We start from the raw sequence: 19,236 nt of genomic DNA on the forward strand, positions 1-19,236 counted from the left end.
CAGACAGCTACCTACCGTCGGGAGACCTGTGAATCCCCACCCTCGCCCTGAAAACATGTCAGACGCCAGAGGCCAACCCATTGCTTTACCTTCTATCGAACTCAGACAGGGATGATCAGACAGGGTAAGGGAATCTTCGTTAAGGAGCCAACCCCCGAGCCCTAGTGGTGATCGGATCTTTCTCCTAACTCTGTGTTTGTTCGTCAGGTGTAGCTGGGTTTACCTTTTTGCAGTGAGTGACATGCACCCAGATGGATCTCTCAGCTATTCTGCTGGCAAAGGCAGTACTTGGTAGGGCCCTTCCCGCCAGGCCTGCTTCAGTCTCCTGGTTAGATAGAGTGGGTCACCTTCTCCTTTAGTTCACCTGTGGGGCACAAAACCTCTGACATACAGGTGTGGTTAATAAACTATCATACGTGTTGTTGTTGTTTTTTAAAGTATTTTGTCCTCTCCTTCGTATATATTTAATATTTAATCCAACCATCCCCCTTTTTGACATATGATTTGGCTATGTGTCAATATTACCACCTACCTAAACAATCACTTTAGTTAATATTGGTAATTCATTATCCAATTGCCATTCCTCCACTCTCTCTTCTGTTATTTTATGGTTCAAATCAAATATACTATTACCAAACTATAATCTTCTTCACAATTTGCACAGTATTACAAATTACCCTCAACTTTGTAAAATAAACTATCTTAAAGTCCTCCTCTCATGCCTTTAGAATTTACTAGTGTGGATGATTAATTAACACCAGAATGTTAAAACAGAGTTCAGAGGCAATTGAAATCATTTAACGAACTGTTTAATCCCATAGTATACTAAACATTACCATTATTCTAAATATTTCATAAATGTTAGTTATCCCAAGTGTTCATTAAGTCCTCATGACATTCATTCTCATAAGAAATCATATATACCCCAAACTCAGCCAAAAGCTATAAAACTCCATAAAATTCACTGTGTGCTCCTCTAAGACCTATCACCCTTGACCTGCTGAAACCCACCCCAAATTGAAACAACAAGGCTTTATAAACATCATACTAGGTGTGTTGTTTTTTGTTTGAAAAACCCAATTTGAAAAACAACCACAAATAGCCAGGCCTTAATTTGGTAGCTCACTTTTATGACCTAAATACTGCCTAACTTCACTACTGCTCCCCTAGCCCTAGGCAACATTCCAACGAGATGAGCTAATCTCTTTCTCCTGGTTATCCCCAGTCTTAACCCATCAATAATTGTTTGTATCAATCTAATTCCTCATTTCCCGCTAAACCATTTCAGTTCGCTATTCAATTTATTTAACTGTTCTCTCTGATTATGCCCTAATTAATAAAACAACTACTTGCTATCGTTGATTAGCATACATTTAATGATGTTCCTACTATCTGAACTGTACTGTCTCTCACCCTCCCCTTGTTCCTTCGGGGAGAGCGCATGGTAACCTTATAACATATTTTCATAGACTTTTCTAGAATACTTCTATTTAAGCTATCTAATTCAACCTTTCACATTTCTCAATCCACATAGTAATCTAGGTATATAGCCCCACTGCGAAAGCTTTATCTACTGTCCCTACCTGTGTTCGAACCAGGGACATCGCCAGTCACTCCACACCATCTACGATTCTCTCAAAGTAAATACTTTCACGTCGCACATCCAGCCACGTCATCACCCCCGTCTAGCCAGCCCTTCCGTCTCAAACACCCTAGTAGCCAAAATAAAACACACTCTAACAGCGTTCTGCATTTTCCTCTATCATCGGGTTTAAGAACTAACGTAACAACATTAACTATTCTCTATTGCTGTAGTAACGTCTTGTTTGGTTCAGTTTATTTATTACGGAGTGTCCATAATACTATAATAATACATAATCGAATTCCCTTCATGCATACAGATTTCACCTTATGCCATTGAAATGCCAAATAAACCATAATAGTTCAATGGAGCCCCCTATTGGCTCTCCCCTACCTATACATTACTTCTATAACCACTTTAGTTATGGTCCGATTACAAATTAAACCTTATCACATGATCAAACAACGCCACAACCTTAAACTCATATGGGGCGGCAGGCAGCTTAGTGATCAGTAGCGCCGCGCCAACAACCGAGAGGTCGCCGGTTCCAATCCCCGAGCCGACCAGGCGAAAAATCTGCCGATGTGCCCTCGAGCAAGGCACTCAACCCCAATCGCTCCTGCAAGTCGCTCTGGACAAGAGCGTCTGCCAAATCACCAAAAATGCAAATGTAAATATTCTCTACTTTCTCACCCATCTCATCCCTCGTCAGAAACCCACAGGCACCTCTCAAATAATCACCCCGTGGTGTTCCCAGCCAACTCCAGTCTTTCCTCGCTCCAAAAGCCACACTTTCGCTCTCTCCAGCCCCTCCCCTCACAACTCTCTCTCCAGTGCTCGGTGGGAGCAGGCTCTTTTGAGGAGCTGTGTTAGTGTTTCCAATATTCTGTCGTTATTTAAAGTACTTTAATCTAATTATTTAAATCAAATTATTCCCACCTAATTAGTTAAAGTTGGTGCATGTTTATATTTAAATGATAAACCGAATTATTTCAGTCTAATTGTTTAACCAGTATTTTGCAGGGTCAAACATTACATCAAATAATCAACAAAAAAGAAGCCTCAACCCAAGCACCTAAAACCAGTATTATGCTATGTCAAACATCAAACACTGAATCAAATAATAAACCAAATTGTTTCAACACAACTATTCAAAACCAGTTCAGTCACACAATTAATCACTTTAGCTTTATGTTCCCAATTGTTATTGATGGGTTATAGGGTTTAAACAATCACGAACCCAACAGTTATCCCCAAATTTATACAGTTTGGACAGGCACAGACGTCTTTGATTCCCAATTAGTTTTCTATCAAGGTATACAGGTTTATCATTCACACTCTCATGCATACGTCACCCCTGTCTTAAAGAATTTTAAGTGTCTCCTTTGAACCTAGTCATATCTAGTCTGAACTGATATGTGCCATAGCGTCGCACTGCCTATTTATTTAAAGTACCTCCTATGGGTGTCTTTTGTTAACGTTTGCACAATTTAAACTTTATTTCCTAATTGTAATTCTCATTATTTACTGTTTTAAAATATTGTTTGTATTCTCAGCCAAAATGGTACACAGTTATTACACAGTTAAACGTAGTATACAGTTATCACACTCACTCACAATACACAGTCATAATCCTATCACAGTCATAAATGACACACTTACACTCGACACACAATCGTAATTCTTTGTCACACAACTAAAGTTTCTTAGGACACACAGATAACAAAGGTATACAATGGGGCACACAGCCACCTCTACTATGGGGCACACAGCCACCTCTACAATGGGGCACACAGCCACCTCTACTATGGGGCACACAGCCACCTCTACTATGGGGCACACAGCCACCTCTACTATGGGGCACACAGCCACCTGTACTATGGGGCACACAGCCACCTCTACTATGGGGCACACAGCCACCTCTACTATAGGGCACACAGCCACCTCTACTATGGGGCACACAGCCACCTCTACTATAGGGCACACAGCCACCTCTACTATAGGGCACACAGCCACCTCTACTATGGGGCACACAGCCACCTCTACTATAGGGCACACAGCCACCTCTACTATGGGGCACACAGCCACCTCTACTATGGGGCACACAGCCACCTCTACTATTCCATGGGTTTAACCATCACAATTATCAAACATTTGCATAGTACATTATGAAATCGAAGTAGTATACTGTAATTGTTATTTATTGTAGAATAGGGTTCACTTACATCAAACAGGTGTTTCACAAAATTAATTTGGATAAAGCCAATGTGCAAAACTTTAGTTATATTACAATAGGTGTTTTGCTTACCGTTTTAGAAGCCCGGGCAATTTGTGAAACACAGTTCGATGACAGTGATGTCCAATGGGCTGGGTGAATTCCAGCGAAGTGAAGTTCCGCTACCAGATCACAGTCGGAGGTCACCAATTGTTAGAAATTGCGTAATTCAAATCTGGTATTGGAATAAGAATCAAGAGATCTTCAATCCAAGCTTAATTTATTATATGCAAAATGTATGTATGATAAGTATGAAGGTTCGTATATACGGGTCCGCTGAGATACCACGCAGGGCACTCTGAGAACTGATCCATTGTTCTAAGTTCTTCTTCAAATACTCTGACAGAAAGCCTCCACTTCTTCTGTTGGCCAACCAGAGCAAAGGACTGAGTGTGGTTCAGCCAATCCGTTGGCGCAGGGGTTGGTCCCAACTCCTCGGCACTCCATTTGTTGCCAGGCATAGTTGCTATGATAATAACCTGCGGAGTCAGAACCCAAAAGACACCATTCCACTGTACTCCATGTTCAAGGACAGTTTCACAGACTACAAAGAGAGAGTGTTCGTATCTGTAAGAAATACAAGTCTTATCTGTCCTACCCCTAACGTTCCTTACATGAATAACAACAGCCTGTTATGTGAAACAATTTATATCAGTATAGTTCATTAATGCATTCCTTCTGTTAACATATAGACTAATATGTTATAAATTGTGTTCTTACACTGGTACAGTTATGCCCTATGAGAGATGTACAACTGCGCATGTGCGAAAATAAAGAAAGGGCATTTTCCCGCGTTCTGGTTGAAACACCAACGATGAACATGTGTGTTTATTCCTCCGTTAAGTAAGCCGGTATTCCTGTCCTGAAGATGACAGCACCAACAGGTTATGGGCCCAGGAGGGAACATGGAAGCCGATGGAATAGATTATGTTTCGACGGAGATGAAAAAAACTACGAGTTATGGGAGACGAAGTTTTTGGGACACTTGCGTTTGCTAGGGCTAAAGGCCACCATATTGAGCGTGGATGAAGATGAAGAAGACGGAGAGAAAAATGAAGAAGCCTACGCCGAATTGATACAGGTTTTGGATGATAAAAGTCTTTCCCTGATAATGAGAGAAGCAGCAGATGATGGGAGAAAAGCGTTGAAGATATTGAGGGAACATTATGCAGGTAAAGGGAAGCCACGTGTGATTAGCCTCTACACTGAGCTAACTTCTCTTCAGAAAGCCAGTGACGAAAGTGTTACGGATTATATCATTCGTGCTGAGACGGCTATTACAGCACTGAGGAATGCTGAAGAGACTTTAAGTGACGGGCTGTTGATTGCAATGATTCTGAAAGGTTTGCCCGAATCATTTAAGCCGTTTGCCATCCACATAACGCAGAGTGACGAGCCGACAACTTATGGCAAGTTCAAGACCAAGTTGAGGAGCTATGAAAGCACCGAGAAGTTTAGCGCCATTTCCACTGACGACAACGCGATGAAGGCAAGTAACATTAAAGTTAGCTGGCCAAGAGGAAGAGATAAAGGGACCGAAATAACCTGCTTCAACTGTGGCCAGAAAGGGCACAAGGCCCGGGAATGTACCGTTACTGGAGAGCACAGAGAACGGAGACAGTGGTGTAGTTTTTGCAAGAGCTCCACTCATACTGACGCAAATTGCAGACGAAAAAGAAGAGACAATGTGAAACAAGCAACAGATGCTGAAGGCCACACATTTGCATTCAAAATAAGTGACTGTCAGGTTCGTGGACTGAAACATAAAGGGCTGATGGTTGATACGGGAGCAACGTCACATATAGTCACGGACATCGGGAAGTTTAAGGAGTTTGACGAGACTTTCAAACCGGAAAAACATTCCGTGGAGCTGGCTGACGGAACAAGAACGAATGGTGTCGCGGAGAGGAGAGGTGCAGCGGAGGTTTACCTGAGAGACAACACGGGTCGTCGGGTGAAAACAACGCTGACGAAGGCGCTGTACGTGCCGTCGTTTCCACAGGACATTTTCTCTGTTAAAGCAGCGACAGCCAACGGAGCTTCAGTCAACTTCCGACAGGGGTGTAACAAGCTCATCCACAAGAACGGTACCACTTTTGACATCGAGGAGTACGATAGACTTTACTATCTTAACACTGTAAGTGATGAAAATGATGATGGATGTCATGGGTGCTATGATATTCACACATGGCACAAAATTCTTGGCCACTGTAATTTTGAGGATGTGTCAAAGTTAGAAAATGTGACAGAGGGAATGAAAATCACAGGTAAGATTGACAAATCTACCCTCAACTGTGAAATCTGCACACAGGGAAAATTTGTTCAGAGCAGAAACAGAGAGCCTGATGAAAAGGCAAAAGCAGCTCTTGAGCTTGTGCACACTGATTTGGCTGGCCCTATTGAGCCAGAGGCGAAAGATGGGTTCAGATATACTCTAGCATTTACGGATGATTATTCAGGGACAGTTTTTGTGTATTTCCTAAAAGCAAAAAGTGATACTGTAAAAGCTACTGAGAAGTTTATTGCTGATGTGGCCCCTTATGGAAAAATAAAGTGTGTCAGGTCAGATAATGGCACAGAGTACACAGCCAAAGAGTTCCAGTCACTGCTCAGTAAGAATGCCATAAGACATGAAACTTCAGCCCCTTACTCACCCCATCAAAATGGGACCGCTGAGAGAAATTGGAGAACACTGTTTGAAATGGCAAGATGCATGCTACTTGAGAGCAACCTACCAAAGAAATTGTGGACATATGCTGTAATGACTGCTGCAGTAATTCGCAATAGGTGTTACAATAAGCGTGTAGGACAGACTCCACACTACATGTTTACTGGAAGAAAGCCTGATCTTTCAAAGATGAAAGAATTTGGATCTGTTTGCTATGCATACAGACAGAACAAGAAAAAGTTGGACTCAAGATGTGAAAAGGGTATTTTTGTCGGGTATGATAAAAATAGTCCAGCATACCTAGTCTACTACCCAGACACTGGAAAAGTTCTTAAAAACAGATTAGTCAAGTTCGTTACAAAAGGTGTAGTCGAACGCCAAACTCAGACAGATTTGGAAATGAGTGATGATCTTCATGGGGAGAGATTTCAATCCCCCATGCCAAAAGCCAAGATGGCAGATCAAAATTCCGAAGAGACACAAGATGTGCAAATCGAGACTTCAGATAGTCAGAGTCCACGCTATCCAGACAGAGAGAGGAAGAAGCCCCAGTACTTAAAAGACTATGAGTGTAAAGTGAAGTGTGATGACCAGATACCACCTAGTGTTGACTACTGCTACAGAGTAATGTGCAATGCACCACAAACCTTCAAAGAAGCAATGATTTCACCAAAATCAGAGATTTGGGCTACTGCTATGAATTAGGAGATGGATTCCCGTAGGGAAAATGATACATTCACATTGACCACACTGCCAGAGGGTAAAAATGCAGTGGGGGGCAGGTGGGTCTATGCGGTCAAAAACAATTCAGATGAGACTGAGACATACAAGGCAAGATATGTTGCAAAGGGATATAGTCAAGTGGCAGGAATAGACTATAAGGAGACTTTTTCTCCAACTGCAAATATGACATCAGTACGTTGTTTGATGCAGCTAGCAGCTCAGTATGACTTAGAGTTACATCAGATGGATGTCAAAACAGCATATCTACATGCTCCTATTGACTGGGAAGTGTACATGGAGCAACCAGAGGGTTTTGAAGTCAGGTCAGATACAGGTGAGCAACTAGTCTGCAAACTGAACAAGTCACTGTACGGCCTGAAACAGTCAGGAAGGAACTGGAACAAAATGTTGCATGATCACCTTAGTGAAAATGGTTTTACACAGAACCCAGCTGATCACTGTGTTTACAACAAACAAACTGCAACAGAAAGAATCATTTTGATAATTTGGGTCGATGATCTAATTATCGCTGCTAGTGATAGTGACTCACTCACAAGTGTAAAAGAAATGTTAAGTGAAAAATTTAAGATGAAAGATCTTGGGAGGCTTAGACATTTCCTAGGCATTGATTTTACACAAAGTGAAGGGAAAATAAAGATGAGCCAAACAAGGTACATAACCAAGATACTGGAAAGGTTTGGTATGTCAGACTGTAAAACAAGGTCAACACCATGTGAACAAAAAACAAACTTTGATGGTGATGGTGAACCTATTGATTCAAAAAGGTATCGTGAAGTGATAGGCAGCTTGATATATGTTATGACATGTACAAGACCGGATATCAGTTGGATTGTCAGCAAGCTGTCACAATACCTATCAGAACCAAAAGAGCAACACTGGATAACAGCTAAACATGTGTTGAGGTACTTGAAGGGGACAATGAATCAGGAGTTGTGTTACAAAAAGGGGGTGGAAAAACTCAACCTCGTAGCATATAGTGATGCTGATTGGGCAGCAGATCAAAGTGACAGACGAAGCATAACAGGGTATTGTTTTAGTTTAACTAAATGTGGACCTGTTATTTCATGGAGGTCTAAGAAGCAGCCAACAGTAGCTTTATCTACATGTGAAGCAGAGTACATGGCACTGGCTGCTACTACACAATAAAGTTTGTACCTTGTACAGTTATTGGGCCAGATGGATAGTGAGTGCCAATATGCACCAGTAACAATCTTTGAAGATAACCAAGGTGCAATTGCTCTGTCAAAGAACCCAGTATGTCGTCAGAGATGTAAACATGTTGACATCAGATATCATTTCATTCAATCTGCGCTCAGTGATGGCAAAATAAGTATTGAATATTGTCCAACGGCAGACATGGTTGCAGATGTTTTGACTAAACCTGTAACGAAGTTCAAAAATGAAAAATTCTTGGGTTATATGTTTGGAATGTAAACTGACATTTGTGAGATGTATAACTGTAAGCTAAATGTGTTGATAGTTAGGTTGAATACGACTTGTACAGTATAAGAGCAAGTGGGGGTGTTAACATATAGACTAATATGTTATAAATTGTGTTCTTACACTGGTACAGTTATGCCCTATGAGAGATGTACAACTGCGCATGTGCGAAAATAAAGAAAGGGCATTTTCCCGCGTTCTGGTTGAAACACCAACGATGAACATGTGTGTTTATTCCTCCGTTAAGTAAGCCGGTATTCCTGTCCTGAAGATGACAGCACCAACACCTTCCAAGCTATTCATCACATACAGATCCAATTATGAGAAAAATAGAACCCAACAGTAGCTATCCACGAACAGGGTCTTCTCCTTTCCCCCTTCTGATAACCAGGTGGCGAATCGCATCTCTGCATGTCTGGCAGACATATCAGTATGGATGACGGATCACCACCTCAAGCTGAACCCTGGCAAGACGGAGCTGCTCTTCCTCCCGGGGAAGGACTGCCCGTTCCATGATCTCGCCATCACGGTTGACAACTCCGTTGTGTCCTCCTCCCAGAGTGCGAAGAGCCTTGGCGTGACCCTGGACAACACCCTGTCGTTCTCCGCTAACATCAAGGCGGTGACCCGCTCCTGCAGGTTCATGCTCTACAACATTCGGAGAGTACGACCCTGCCTTACACAGGAAGCGGCACAGGTCCTAATCCAGGCACTTGTCATCTCCCGTCTGGATTACTGCAACTCGCTGTTGGCTGGCCTCCCTGCCTGTGCCATTAAACCCCTACAACTCATCCAGAATGCCGCAGCCCGTCTGGTGTTCAACCTTCCCAAGTTCTCTCACGTCACCCCCCTCCTCCGCACACTCCACTGGCTTCCAGTTGAAGCTCGCATCCGTTACAAGACCATGGTGCTTGCCTATGGAGCAGTGAGGGGAACGGCACCTCTGTACCTTCGGGCTCTGATCAGTCCCTACACCCAAACGAGGGCATTGCGTTCATCCACCTCTGGCCTGCTGGCTCCCCTTCCTCTGCGGAAGCATAGTTCCCGCTCAGCCCAGTCAAAACTGTTCGCTGCTCTGGCACCCCAATGGTGGAACAAGCTCCCTCACGACGCCAGGACAGCGGAGTCACTCACCACCTTCCGGAGACATTTGAAACCCCACCTCTTTAAGGAATACCTGGGATAGGATAAAGTAATCCTTCTACCCCCCCCCAAAAAAAAAATTGTAAAGTGGTTATCCCACTGGCTATAGGGTGAATGCACCAATTTGTGAGTCGCTCTGGATAAGAGCGTCTGCTAAATGACATAAATGTGCCCTTGAGCAAGGCACTTAACCCTAATTGCTCCTGTAAGTCGCTCTGGATAAGAGCGTCTGCTAAATGACTAAAATGTAAATGTAAATGTAGGGTTGGAGAGCCCTGTCCTAGGCAATAAATCGCAAAGCACTATACTATCTCCGCTAAACTTTTTGGAAATTACATGTACTCTTTTTTATCCATAAACACAATCAAGTGCAAATATGGTTCAGCAGCTCAAATCAGCAGAATGGGGTGCATTGTTATTAGGAAGGACGTCTATCATGGATCGTTAAAATAATGATTAGCCTATGATCCCACTTCATCAATTTAAATATTATGGGGAGACCTATACATTTGGCAGCCAAGCAAGTTATCAGTGTTGCCTATTATCGTCTAGACATTAAATATATTCACGCCTACAACAAAAACCTCCAGCCTTCCGTCATAAGAGTCAATTCAATTTGAAAAAAATTGGAATTACAGGGGTAGTTTTGAAAAACGAATCCTGTGTGAATTGTCCTCTGGAATAACGCACATGCTTGTATAGTAATTACAAAACCAACGTCTCTAGTAATACCCGTCCGAAGAGGGCTATAACATGGCAAAGAATAGGCTTATCAGCGTAGAGTGCGCCGCATCATCCCATGTGATCCGTCAAATCTGCACACAGCAGAAATATCACTGAAATATTTTAGTTCCTACACATGACCTTCTCAACTGTGAATGGTCATGGCGCACCCCAAAAAAAGTGTAAGGGAAGCTAGCATGGATTTGGCGTCACTCCTTTCAAATCCCATTGTCAGCACACATCATTGACAGAAAAACTTGAATTGTTGCATCTCGTTGTTTTGTTGTCTAAATTAGCCATGGATGAAAATAGGATTTGGACTTGTGGTTTTACTTAATTCTCCGTTCTAGCCAATGATTATGACAGCGATTCTGATCCAACCATTAATTCATTTTGTTGTGCCCCTGTCCTGAGAGGATGGAAGTTCAATGTGTAGCTAGATGTAGAAGGCTAATGTTAACTAGCTAATGTTGCCCATGAATGGAAGTTAGGCTAGCGAGCAAGCATTTTAGCCAGGTAGCCTAGGACAACAACATATAAAAGCATATACTGTATGACAGAGTGATAGACCGTTTCGTCAACATGAAAGAGGAGGATGGCATTGGCGTTTCTCTACAAGTAGGGTGAGTCAACATGTTTTTCTACTTGCACGAACGCACACACACACACACACAGATATTAGAACCATGGACAGCCACATATTTAGCTTACGTTGATTGGACAAAATAGTTTTTGGTATCTTTTAGTTGTCACTGTATTAGACTAAGCAGAGGTGATCTGATGATGTTGAAATGTTGAAGTTGAAATGGTGCTGGAATAGTGGAGGCAGCTCCTGTTTTCTTTGCGAATTGCCATCTCTGTGGTTTTAAATCAATAGGTGTTTAGTGGTCAGAAAAAGTCGTAAACATTAACTTCCTTAACCATGCTGTAGGTCATGTTACTGTACATGCAATATGCTTTGTGGACTTCACTGGACAGAGGTTGCTATCCAGTTTTGTGATAGAACGAAGATGTGGTTGAATTTATTCTGCCACTGTCTTCTTATTGTCTCGGCCTTTAGGCCTACATATTTTTTAATACATTTGGGGGAAAGAAAATGATAGAAACCTGTTCTTGCTTTGTCATTATGGTTTATTGTGTGTAGATTGATGAGGGGGAAAATATTTAATCCATTAAAAAATAAGGCTGTAACGTAACAAAATGTGGAGAAAGTCATGGGGTCTGAATACTTTCCGAATGCACTGTATGTATGTATATAAATTATGTAATTTATATATATATATATCTTTTTTTTTTTTTTTTTTTTTATCTGGCCGCGGACCTCCAGGGGGTTGGTCCTGGTTATTTGTGCATTGATCCTGATTATCCGTGCATTACAGAAACTCAAGAGTGCTGAATATGTTTCTATGCACATTCAGACTTTCCTGCATGATTTCCCATTACATAATATAATGACAATAGTGAAATGTAGGGGTAGCTTTTTGATGTAGTAGATACATTTGTATTGGGTCACTCCACTGTATACAGACAGAATTCACAGAATAAACATTTGATACAGAAGTTCCTTGACTTTTTCAGGCAGTCAAGATCAGGGTTCACATCTGTATTGCGAGTAAGCCAGAGTCTGAGTGATCAATGGTGTGTGTGTGTGTGTGTGTGTGTGTGCATGTGTGTACTGTATGTCTGTATCAGATACGGATGGTATACGAGTCTGAATGGGTCACGTAGCGGACCCAGCGTTGCGACGGTCCAGGCTGTATCGGGGACAGGCGGAGGAATCTAATTTGCAGTCCTGTGCAGGTGTACTTCGGCAGCTCAAAGCTCAGACTGACTGGTCCCACTTCCTGTAACGAGGCAGCGCTAAGGCCAGGGACCTCCAGCTGAATGTACAGAGAGAGAGAGGAAGTGGTCAGCATGTTGGTCAATCATATACAAAGTTGTCTATCTATTACCCATCTACTATTAGGGTAATATAATGCACTTGCAAAGTTTCCACTAACGTATGTTAACCATTCGATGCTGTCTACATATGCCTCATTGCTCTATGCGAACTGCAAATGGCTCATGGGATTTTGAGAAGCTGATCGACACCTAACGATCTGATCTACAGCAAACAAGTGTGCAGAGATGTGATTCTTCCTGATTGATAAGAAGTTCCTGATTTCCTGACATCATAATCATTGAAACTGATCTATTATACCCTCATACTACCAGTATCTGCTACTTCCATGATTCCCATTGTTGTGCTGATTATGTTTAGTCACCTTGAACAGGGCGGAGAGCTGGGCGCCCCCAGGGAAGCGAGGGATCTCCCAATGGACAGCCTTGTTTTTTGGCTGCAGCTCAGCACTCTGGTCCGGGCTGCTCAACTCCTGAGAGAGACTGGAGAACAAAGAGGGTGAGAAGAGAGAGAGGAGGGGGAGCTTGTTATGTACTGGGGGAGGGTTACACATAGTGAGAGACAAAGCAAAAGATGGAGGGAACATGAGATAGAGAAAGGAGTTTCTCCTCACCGAAGCGAGCCCTTGGGTACCGGTATTGTTATAGAAACATTAATAGCAGCGCTGTAAGAGAAAAGAGATTGCTTCAGTGACAGAGGGACCTACATTGCAGCCCAGTCAGAGAAGGAAAGGACAAACACACTGACAGACTACATTATCATATGTTATTAAACTATTATAATGTGCATCATAAAAAATGATCAAGTGTTCAATGACTACCACATATCTACATTTTCAACATACAGAAAATGCATATCAGCAAATCAGCATTTCCTGTTAATGGAGAACTGACCTCTTTGGGGGCAGGTCACACCGCAGCTTCAGGTACATCAACAACCTACGGGGAAAGAGCAAGTGTGTGTTGAGGGTGGTGATTGGGATGTTTAAAGACTTGATTTCCCAACACTCAAGTTAGTAAAATGGGGAAGATAAAATTACTGTCGTCATAATGAGTAAGTGAAATCTGTGTGTTCTACATATTTTGAGATGGTTCTGGTAAAGGGTTCTCTACCCAAAATGAATGAACAGTGTTCTGTACCTGCCACCACTGTCCCTCTCTATAGAAGGGAAAAGACGGAATGGAGGGGCTGTGGGCAGGTCATCACACAACTGGTATTGCATCACTGTTTGCTAGAGAACGAAAAAGTTTGTGAGAAACTGTCAGAGAGAATACATTTGTTTATGTAACAGTGAGATACAAGTATTGTTGTAGTGTTTGTGTGTGCATGTGATTCAGTAAATTCCATGAGCACCTCTCCTTGGCTGGGACACACTTTCAGGATTCTGTAGGTGTCAAACTCATCCAGCCTGACAGCCTGGTGGAAGCTGCACTCATCCACATGAACAGCTGCCCCATAGCCTGAGAGGAGAGAGGGTGGGGAAAGGGAAATTATGTTAGGAATATAGGGTAGAATCCTAATTTGAATAAAAGCAGATAACAGACTTTTGTGTAATGCCTTGATGTCAATGAGAGAGCTGAACGAGAATGTGCGCAAATCTGAATCTATGGGAATTCAAATCAAATCAAATTTTATTGGCCACATGCGCTGAATACAACAGGTGCAGACATTACAGTGAAATGCTTACTTAATTCAGCCCATAGTGACTGTGCTCTTCCACAACAAGGATAAGAGTACAACTAAAGGTCAATAACATCCATTATGACAATCAATGCTGTGGCAGGGAATCATGTTTTAATACAATGGCCTCATATTCATCTAGTGCAGGATTTTACAGGAAGTGTAGTAATCATTCAGGTCACCCATTCAGTCAGCACAGTGACTCTGCCGATCTTATCAAATTGACTGATCTAGCCAGTGAATAATGTAGTATTTGCAAAGGGAGGGTACCAACCACTCAGCTGGGACTTTCCTATGCTGAACTCTTCATTCAGTCCAATCCGCATCTCTATGGACAGGGTGAGGAACAGAGTAGAGGGGGAAAGGGAGAGAAAGTGAGGAGAATTTGGCATGGAGGAATTTGGGCTTGTACTTGCCCTCTATTTACTGTGCCTCCTCTTGCAGCTTATCATTCAAAATGAAGACTTGAAACACGAAAGCTCACCTGAGCAGCTTGGCATGTAACACTTCACTCTGATCTCTCCCTCAATGTCTGCCTTCATCAGAACACCCTGGAGAACAGTGAGGGAATTTATTCAGTTTATGATCATTCAGCAATATAACATCCTTATATATACTTATAAAAATATAAAACCCTAAATGATTTTTCTGGTGTGGTACAGTTTAAAACATAAGTATCAAATGTAAATGCTTTGAGGGAGAGAGAGAGAGAGAAATGGAAAGGCCAGAAAGGAAGTATAGGTTAAAGGGCAACTCCACCACTTTTCAAGCTCATATTCATGATCTCCAGCACCAAGCCAGTGTCTACATACAGTGGGGAGAACAAGTATTTGATACACTGCCGATTTAGCAGGTTTTCCTACTTACAAAGCATGTAGAGGTCTGTAATTTTTATCATAGGTACACTTCAACTGTGAGAGACGGAATCCAGAAAATCACATTGTATGATTTTTAAGTAATTAATATGCATTTTATTGCATTACATAAGTATTTGATCACCTACCAACCAGTAAGAATTCCGGCTCTCACAGACCTGTTAGTTTTTCTTTAAGAATCCCTCCTGTTCTCCACTCATTACCTGTATTAACTGCACCTGTTTGAACTTGTTACCTGTATAAAAGACACCTGTCCACACACTCAATCAAACACAATGGCCAAGACCAGAGAGCTGTGTAAGGACATCAGGGATAAAATTGTAGACCTGCACAAGGTGAGGGATCAGCCCAGAACTACACGGCAGGACCTGGTCAATGACCTGAAGAGAGCTGGGACCACAGTCTCAAAGAAAACCATTAGTAACACACTACGCCTTCATGGATGAAAAGGAAGAAGAAGGATGAGTACAACCCCAAGAACACCATCCCAACCGTGAAGCATGGAGGTGGAAACATCATTATTTGGGGATGCTTTTCTGCAAAGGGGACAGGACGACTGCACCGTATTGAGGGGAGGATGGATGGGGCCATGTATCGCGAGATCTTGGCCAACAACCTCCTTCCCTCAGTAAGAGCATTGAAGATGGGTCGTGGCTGGGTCTTCCAGCATGACAACAACCCGAAACACACAGCCAGGGCAACTAAGAAGTGGCTCCGTAAGAAGCATCTCAAGGTCCTCGAATGGCCTAGCCAGTCTCCAGACCTGAACCCAATAGAAAATCTTTGGAGGGAGCTGAAAGTCCGTATTGCCCAGCGACAGCCCCGAAACCTGAAGGATCTGGAGAAGGTCTGTATGGAGGAGTGGGCCAAAATCCCTGCTGCAGTGTGTGCAAACCTGGTCAAGACCTACAGGAAACGTATGATCTCTGTAATTGCAAACAAAGGATTCTGTACCAAATATTAAGTTCTGCTTTTCTGATGTATCAAATACTTATGTCATGCAATAAAATGCAAATTAATTACTTAAAAATAATACAACGTGATTTTCTGGATTTTTGTTTTAGATTCCGTCTCTCACAGTTGAAGTGTACCTATGATAGAAATTACAGACCTCTACATGCTTTGTAAGTAGGAAAACCTGCAAAATCGGCAGTGTATCAAATAGTTCTTCTCCCCACTGTATGTGAAAACGGCGCATTTATACGTTTTGTAGAAAAATATATAACGTTAAAGTTCTACCCGATGACCTAATCAGAAGTTAAAACATTTTAAAAACAGTGAGATTCGCGGTGACTTGGGGAGCAAGAAAATATCCTCCCTCTGGCTAGAAACTCATTGCAGGTTTTGAAAATCACAATATTTTAAAACTTTTAATCTTACCCTGTGATGTCACTAACCACGTTTCCATCCACAGTTTTTATGCGAGTAAAGTCATATCGCATCAAAAATAAAAGAATGTCAGCTGTGATGGAAACAGGAAGTTTCAGTACAATTCTATAAATGCCGACAGATAATTTGTTCGTTATTTTCCGTTTTTTTGCGAGAAATGGTGGTGGAAACGCCTTTATATGCAAATATTGATATAATAACCATAATATCGAAGTAAACTTGGAGTCAAGCAATGATATATGGTGTGTGGTCCTCCCACTACGACTTGGGAAACCATGCAGTTTATTAGGCTATAAATTAAATAATTTATGATGAACTTCACAGGGTGGTGAAAGTGCACGGTGATCTTGATGCTCCTTTCCAATAAATATTGAGGGTCTTATTCTGGTGACATAATCAATGCTTGACAAATACAAATATTCTCACTCATTCATAATAATCTCATCATGTAGACTAGCCTACCCACACTGTATCTGCAAGATGTTGTCTAGAGCGCACGTGCCAAGACCAGAGTAGGCACATTTGCTATTGAACGCAACAGTTTTTGTGACAAAACTATAGTTAGATTTTTATTCGGTACATGAAAACTTAAGCAAAAAAGTTAATTTTGTGTGCACTACGTCATCACGCAGTGACTTTTATCCGCAAGTCCGTTTGGTGGACACACACCACTCGTGGGAAAATGCGCGTATTTCTTTAAGCAGATTTTAGAATATTCACATGAAAATCTGTCGCCAATTGGATGGCTACAGAGAAGCATTTTTTTAGGACCATTCTTCTTAACTACAGATCATAGAAATGCACCGTTTTCACATGTAGACAGAGTTGCCCTTTAAGGAAGAGATACTGATCATATGCATGGTTCCACCATGTAATCAGTGATACTGTGATACTTACATTGGCACCAATGACTACAGACATCCTTTCAATCACATCTACAAATATCTCGTTTTTGCCTCCCTGAAGACAGAAGGGAAAAAAACAGGGTGTTGAATACATACATACATATTCAAAGAATGTATACATACCTTTACATCTTCATCGATCAACACACTAGCACTTAGGGTTATCCCATAACATCCAGCAGTAGACACATTCTTTACCTGTTCTCCTTGACTGGACATGATGGGCCGTGTGGCAGCTGCACTGGGGGCCACTTTATTCTGCTGGGTGTCTGCTCCAAACTGACCAGGAAGGAAAAGAAAGTGGAATAAAAGAGCTGAGTAAGTAGGGCTCAACATGTTAATGTTAAAAAGCTGATAACCTGGACATGTTAGCAAATGGGATCCAGTGCACTTATTTTCAGGGCAGCCCCAAGAGTCAGTGTGATTGTGACCAAGCATTGGTGTCTTACCAGCCCCACGTTACTGAGGTCAAACAGGCTGAAGGGTTTGGAGCTGACCGCCTCAGTCTGGATGAAGTTCTTCAGGATATCAGTAGAGGTCGTCTGGATGTAACCAAAGTCCTGATGGGGATAAAGTGAGAGAAAGGAGGGACGAGAGAGAGGGAGGGAAATAGATGACAGTGGGAATAAGGAGGAACGGAGATAGGCACAGATAACCAGGACCAAAGATAGGGCCTTCAAAATGGCCTAAAGATGGATGCAAGAGGAGAGAGGGGATACTCACCACTACCTCATCCAACAGCTCATAAATGAGAGCAAAGTTCATCCGGACAGACTTCTCTGACAGACAACCACAGTAATCCTTAACCAGGGCTGTTAATCTGTGACACAGTAAGCAAAACATCAGTACACACACACACACACACACACACACACACACACACACACACACACGCACACACACACACACACACTCCTGTAAATCAGGTTGTTGTGGAGAGACTGATGCACACCAAATGAGATATTAAATACACACAGAATGCTACATTTAGAATTCATTCATTACAGACACAATTACCTATTTAGGAACTCAATGATGGTGAAGGGCGAGGCATCAGCTTTCGTCGTGGCAACCCAATAGAGCCCTCCCTGTTTGATGTGAACAAAATGCAGCTCCTTGTGTTTCTGTGGGCAACCATGGAGGGAAATCACATTACTGTTTGAAACTACGATTATACTGTAACAGAGGGCTGATCAAAACCCACACCATGCCTATTTGCCAAACCCTTCAACTTACCATGACCACTGGAGGCTGGTCACCAGTCAATGCAGTGACCATCTCATAGAATTTGTTGACAGCATCGCTTCCAGCTTCACAGCGGACTGACAACTCAGGGTTAAGGGCATTCATTATTCACAGCATTTCCACTGACAACTCACTGGGATAAATGCCTGAAGATTAAGGCTATGTGTAAGAGGGAACGGTAAGATATTATGATGTAGGATACAGTCTTTGTAGATGAGGTGATCTCCTTTGGAGGACAAGATGAACAGCTGGGATATCATCTTCCTAGAGTGAAATAAAAAAAACGATTCATGTTAGTCGGTAAATTAGATCTAACTAACGTTAAAACGACCATGACATCAACAAACCTACTGTGGGCCCTGACTGTCAAACACCAGCATTTCAAATGTGATTCAGTATTTATGAGATTTACGTACCAGCAGCCAAATAGCAAGCTACTTACTTGTCTAGGAATCGTGACTCGAATCGTGATGCTTGCTTAGCTACTTGATAATGCAAAATACCAACATCCCTACGTTGACAGAAAAGTAAACGCCAAGAAGATAGCTATCACATTATTTGTAGCTAGCCGTGGTTTGTTTACGCGTCAATTCTTATTTGATGATTGTTGACCGGCAGCTAAATCAACCTCAAAATTCACAGCGCCACCTAGTGAGATTATTTTAGT

At 42.2% G+C, this 19,236-nt stretch overlaps 1 protein-coding gene across 1 annotated transcript; it reads right to left on the reverse strand.

Annotated features, from left to right (window-relative positions):
• Positions 1-11,694: 11,694 nt before the first annotated feature.
• ap4m1 (adaptor related protein complex 4 subunit mu 1) lies at positions 11,695-19,194 on the reverse strand. The gene is made up of 16 exons (XM_084178174.1): positions 19,012-19,194; positions 18,772-18,833; positions 18,561-18,646; positions 18,342-18,448; positions 18,048-18,144; positions 17,774-17,884; positions 17,523-17,603; positions 17,317-17,379; positions 14,640-14,706; positions 14,430-14,483; positions 13,829-13,935; positions 13,615-13,706; positions 13,369-13,413; positions 13,089-13,139; positions 12,840-12,957; positions 11,695-12,455 (listed from the first exon to the last, which is right to left on the reverse strand). The coding sequence occupies exons 2-16, from the start codon at positions 18,827-18,829 to the stop codon at positions 12,264-12,266; spliced, it is 1,329 nt and encodes a 442-aa protein (XP_084034300.1). The 5' UTR covers positions 18,830-18,833; positions 19,012-19,194; the 3' UTR covers positions 11,695-12,263.
• Positions 19,195-19,236: the final 42 nt, after the last annotated feature.

Source organism: Coregonus lavaretus (assembly GCF_964263955.1).
Source record: "Coregonus lavaretus genome assembly, chromosome: 15".
In the NCBI taxonomy this organism is placed as follows: Eukaryota; Metazoa; Chordata; class Actinopteri; order Salmoniformes; family Salmonidae; genus Coregonus; species Coregonus lavaretus.

What these genes read in the sequence shown, in the direction of transcription:
- ap4m1 (XM_084178174.1), bottom strand. Translation starts at nt 18,829, where the DNA reads ATGATATCCCAGCTGTTCATCTTGTCCTCCAAAGGAGATCACCTCATC. An exon ending in TGTGTCCCAGCCAAGGAGAG is followed by an intron (nt 13,707 to 13,828) that starts GTGCTCATGGAA and finishes TTCGTTCTCTAG; the next exon opens with CAAACAGTGATGCAATACCA. An exon ending in AGCTCTCCGCCCTGTTCAAG is followed by an intron (nt 12,456 to 12,839) that starts GTGACTAAACAT and finishes CTGTACATTCAG; the next exon opens with CTGGAGGTCCCTGGCCTTAG.